This window comes from Adelges cooleyi, unplaced genomic scaffold, assembly GCF_023614345.1.
Source record: "Adelges cooleyi isolate 19-005CV unplaced genomic scaffold, UGA_ACOO_1.1 ACOO_flye_CR_arks_rails_tigmint_CR_PRNA_834, whole genome shotgun sequence".
NCBI lineage: Eukaryota > Metazoa > Arthropoda > Insecta > Hemiptera > Adelgidae > Adelges > Adelges cooleyi.
The window spans coordinates 6493-11092 of NW_026096551.1; the positions used below are offsets into that span (position 1 = coordinate 6493).

The 4600-nt window shown below is 29.3% G+C and overlaps 1 protein-coding gene across 1 annotated transcript; it reads left to right on the forward strand.

Moving 5' to 3' along the window:
- The first annotated feature begins 413 nt into the window (after positions 1–413).
- LOC126846038 (uncharacterized) lies at positions 414–2623 on the forward strand. Its single transcript, XM_050585120.1, has 4 exons — positions 414–614; positions 1819–1948; positions 2287–2360; positions 2468–2623. The coding sequence occupies exons 1-4, from the start codon at positions 414–416 to the stop codon at positions 2621–2623; spliced, it is 561 nt and encodes a 186-aa protein (XP_050441077.1).
- The last annotated feature ends 1977 nt before the right edge of the window (positions 2624–4600 follow it).

The window sequence follows — 4600 nt, forward strand, 5'->3', positions numbered from 1 at the left end:
TTTTGTAATATTTAAATTAAAGGGGAAAAAAGGTATCTCTTTTTAAAAGTAAAATAATAGTAACTTCAAAAAGATTTGCATACAACAAAATATAATTTGCATTCAAACAAAGTAAGTTAAAGTACACAAAACGATATTAAACGCGAAGTATACACCCCTCGTATAAGCGATCATGTACGAGAGAGTGACTATTCCCCGGGCTAAGCCCAAGAGAGTGCCTCTTGACATAACAATTTGTGCGGCTTTAAATAATAGATATAAATATCATTTTCACCGTTTGCCATTCGGCCTAGATATTATATTGCTTAGTTTCATAATAATAATACTATTTTTCCTCGCTCTTACTACAATATGTATTTCTAACATTTAAAACAGGTTAATATCTTCTTAACTGTCGAAAATCTGTGGTTAATATGCATAGGAGTGGTGCAACGCCTAAAGATTTGACGGATCCAATCTGGTTCGACCTTCTGAAAAAAGGCTCAGGACTTATGAAAACAGAATTTGGAGGACGATATGTGGACCAACTTATGATAGCGAAAATGCAACTTGGAGAAGACAATTTAACAAAGAACTGCAAGACGAATTGTGTATTGCGTCATCGATGCGAAGAAGTGAGGATGATATATGTAGAGCAGTCTTTAACTGGAAACCAATAGGAAAAACACCTTGAGGGGGGCCAGGAAAATATGGCTGGTTATTGTGGACGAAGACCTTGGTACAAGAATGGAGCGAATTAGTACAGGATCGAGAGAAATGGAGGGAGATTGTGATGGTGGCCAAAACTCTTAGAGAGTATCAAATGCCAGAGGAAGGAGAAAATTATTTTATGTAAATCGAATTAAAGCTCGTGGAACCGGAATAATAACATTTGCCCTTGTTTTCCTTTCGGCCTGGAAATAATAGCAAAGTTTCCTGTTTTCCGTTCGGGCAAATGAAATGAGAAAAACAAAAAAAACCAAACTCTTGTACAATATCATGTGACATAGTATTGTTAAGTAAAATTGTGAAATTAACAACAAAACACGTTATAACTTTAAGAACATTCAATATAAACTATATCTACATAAATTTCAACGCAGCGATACATATTTTTTACAGTTTGTTTACCAATAACAAACAAACAAATATTGTACCACGTTAAATTTGTTTGACTTCGGTACGGACTTTCCTATTAAAAATGTTTTTTTTATTAATTAACAGATGTTCGCGTTTTATTATTACAATATGGTGTGAATATAAAAAATAATTATTTTACAAATATAATATTTGTTATATCGTTTCAAAAACCATGTTATCAGCTATTTTAATCTTTTTTTCCCCTGGAATGTTTTTAAGCACATTTTATATACAGTTTAAAACCAAAATATATTGAGTTAATATTAAAAAAAAGCCTGATAAAGTATCAATAAAGATACTATGATTTATACACCGCATTTATTGCTTGTATCCAAAAAGATATTACAATGCCCTCATAGTAAAAATCTTAAAATTTCATAAAAATTAGATACATTCTAATTTTTTTTTCTTTAACTTGTTCTAATAAGTGTGTATTATTTTATTACGGTCAATAGAATGCCCTTTTTTTTTAAATGCAAGTGCATTTTTAACTTTTTTCTTTTTATGCAATTTCAAACGTTAAAAAAACATTTCTTTACAATAGTATAAAATTATCAAACTAAATATTTGGTAACTTTATACTATTTTAAATAAAAGTTTTTTTTTTAAAAGTAAAACTATAATATTGAAATAATTTCCCCAGCAAATGAGTGTCTCACTAATGAGTGTTAAACTATAAGTCATTATATTTTATTTTAGAGCACTGGGCTAAATAGTGGTCAAATAGAAAAATGTATTGAAGTATACAAAAATAGGGAGGATATCCCAAACTTTATGAAGCAAGATTTCGGTATTAAAAATCTGGAAGAATTTTTTCAATACAAGCCAAGTAATATATTATTTAAATAGCTATTTTAGTAATTACATCTATAGACAATAATTAATGTTGCGTTATTGCTTTAATAGGTTTATAATTGGTTAGTTATATACTATTAACTCCGACTATAGCCGACCAAGTTCTTGCTACTAACACTATAATAAATTGTCATGTGAACTTTTTTGTATAATTGTAACTATCATTTGTGTTGAAGTATGATATTAAGTTATACATGTTAAGTATACATAATTTAATTTAATGTAATATATAAATCATAAAATTGTCAAGCTTTGTTGAAAACTATTATATTTGTTAATAAACACTAATTGCATATTATTTTATTTATATAGACGAAACTTATTATATAAATGCTATGCGGTCACTTATGGCGTTAGCGCATGCAGGAACAATTGACAACTTCGAGGTATTTGTTCATAAAAAATCTAATTTAACTTTAAACCATAACAACTATTATGAAATATTATAATATTGAAATTATATTATTGCTAGTATGTTTAATATTGTACTTAGGAGCCAACGCTGATGGCGATTGAAGTAGAGTTTTACGTTAAAAAGTTCTTTAAACGCACCGAAGACACCGGACAACATGGATATCTTAATCGTGAACAACTATTAAGTTTATTTGAAGATTTAAATATTCAAGGAGACGAAATGTTAAAAGCTTAACAATTAATCACTTTATCAAAAAATGGTGATGTTAAATTTAGGTCAACGTAGCGGTTTACATCAAATTAACAATCTTAATTTATTTAATATTAGGTGGAGTTACAGTTACTCCAGAGGAATTCTTGTTTATCATGTTAAAAATTTTACCGGAAGTAAGCAATTATTTGTGCAACGTAAAACAGTATCCCTAGGGACATTAAATGGAAACCATATATTGAAGAACGAACGAAAACCATTATATAATAAATTGGAATACCTAGTTAGGACTTTTAAAATCAGGATTTTCAAATAAAAATGAATAAAAAAAAAAAAGACAGTAGTTTGTAGTTGTTGAAAATTGACCATATATATTGTTCTGGGTGAAAAATTAAATTTGAAAATGTTGTTCTAACAGTTAAAGAATCATTAAAAAATAGAAATTCATAAATCGCTAAATATTATACAAACGCTTAAAATATAAAATGCGTTGATTACAGCTTACTTATATTCATCGTGTTTGCTTACATTTTAGGGCAATGGTCTAAGCCAATATCAAATAAATAAGTTCATTAAATTGTATACATTACCTAAAACTAGAACCGGTAGCATTGGTCCTGAGCATACTCGAAATTTCTTCAATTTGTTTAATATGTGTACCAGGCCGCAAGAAGAGTTATTTAAATCTTGCCGTAAGAATAAAATATAAATATATTCACGTTCGATATGCTCTTAATTCTTATACAATAATATATAATTGAAACTTGCACAGGACCCGCTGCTATAGAGTTGATGGAGTTGATGATCATTGCGGCAGAGCGTTCTAAGATAGTTCACAAAAATGACGTAATGTAATTTATTTTTAACACGAATAAAATATTTGGCTGGGGTGGAAATTTTGTTACGATTTCGCGTCATCGACATAGTCAGAGGTTTATTAATTAAACAATAAATGTTTGATTCATTGTAAAAGATCTCCTTGTAATTGAATTTGGAAATAACGAGCTTAGTGTAATTTAACGTGTATTCATTCAGTGAGTTTTTTTTTTGCATTTGTTAGAGATGCTCCTCTTTAAAAATGAATGATATAAATATATTTCTAGAATAATATAATAACACAAAGCTAAACTTGCCCAGACACACCAAACTAAAATGTACATTTTTTAAGCCATGCTTCTTATGGGACGCTTGTGCGCTGGGGGTCAACGAAGAAAAACCATAACTTGGGCATATGTATGTATGTTTGTCTTTTACGCATTACTACACCATTCATCCGATCACCGTGAAACTTTGGGAAGTTGTTGAGACACTCCCGTGAAGGTTTCTGGCATGGTACTTTTTGAAGATTCCACCCCTAAAGATAGCATTAAACACAAATTTTGTACTTTAAACACAAATACGAATACCATGGTAACCGCGATAACCATAGTAACCGTATGATTCACATATTCTAAAATCTAAATTCTAAGCACAGCTTTTGACGGGGGTCCTGTGATCCTTACAGCTTATTTAGAAAGAAATATAGAATAAAATAACTAGAGTTTTTTAGATTTAAAATTATTTTTCGTTACGCCATCTACAATTTTACTTTTTCTATTCAGGAGGTTGTGTTAAGTACACAAAAGTCAGAGAATTGATATCTGGTTTCAAAAATCGTGACATGGACAATAGCGGTCTGCTCTCTGATAACGAAGCGAAAACGTTCCTGAAAGAATTACTCAAAGAAGATTCAAAAACGATTCGTTATAAAGATTGTTTCTTCAAAGTGCCAGCAGCATTAAACAAATTTAAAAAAAAAATAAACGTTGCGGAGTTCTTGATAGCGTACTTAATAAATCAAACAAATGATTAATAATAATCATAAAAATGGTATTTGAAATATTGAAATCTTTGAACTCATTTATTAATTATAACTACTAAAATATTGCGTTTTAATGCGTCTAACTACAAAAATAAAATTGTATGTTTTTTTTTTTTTTTGTCAAAGAATATGTAATAATA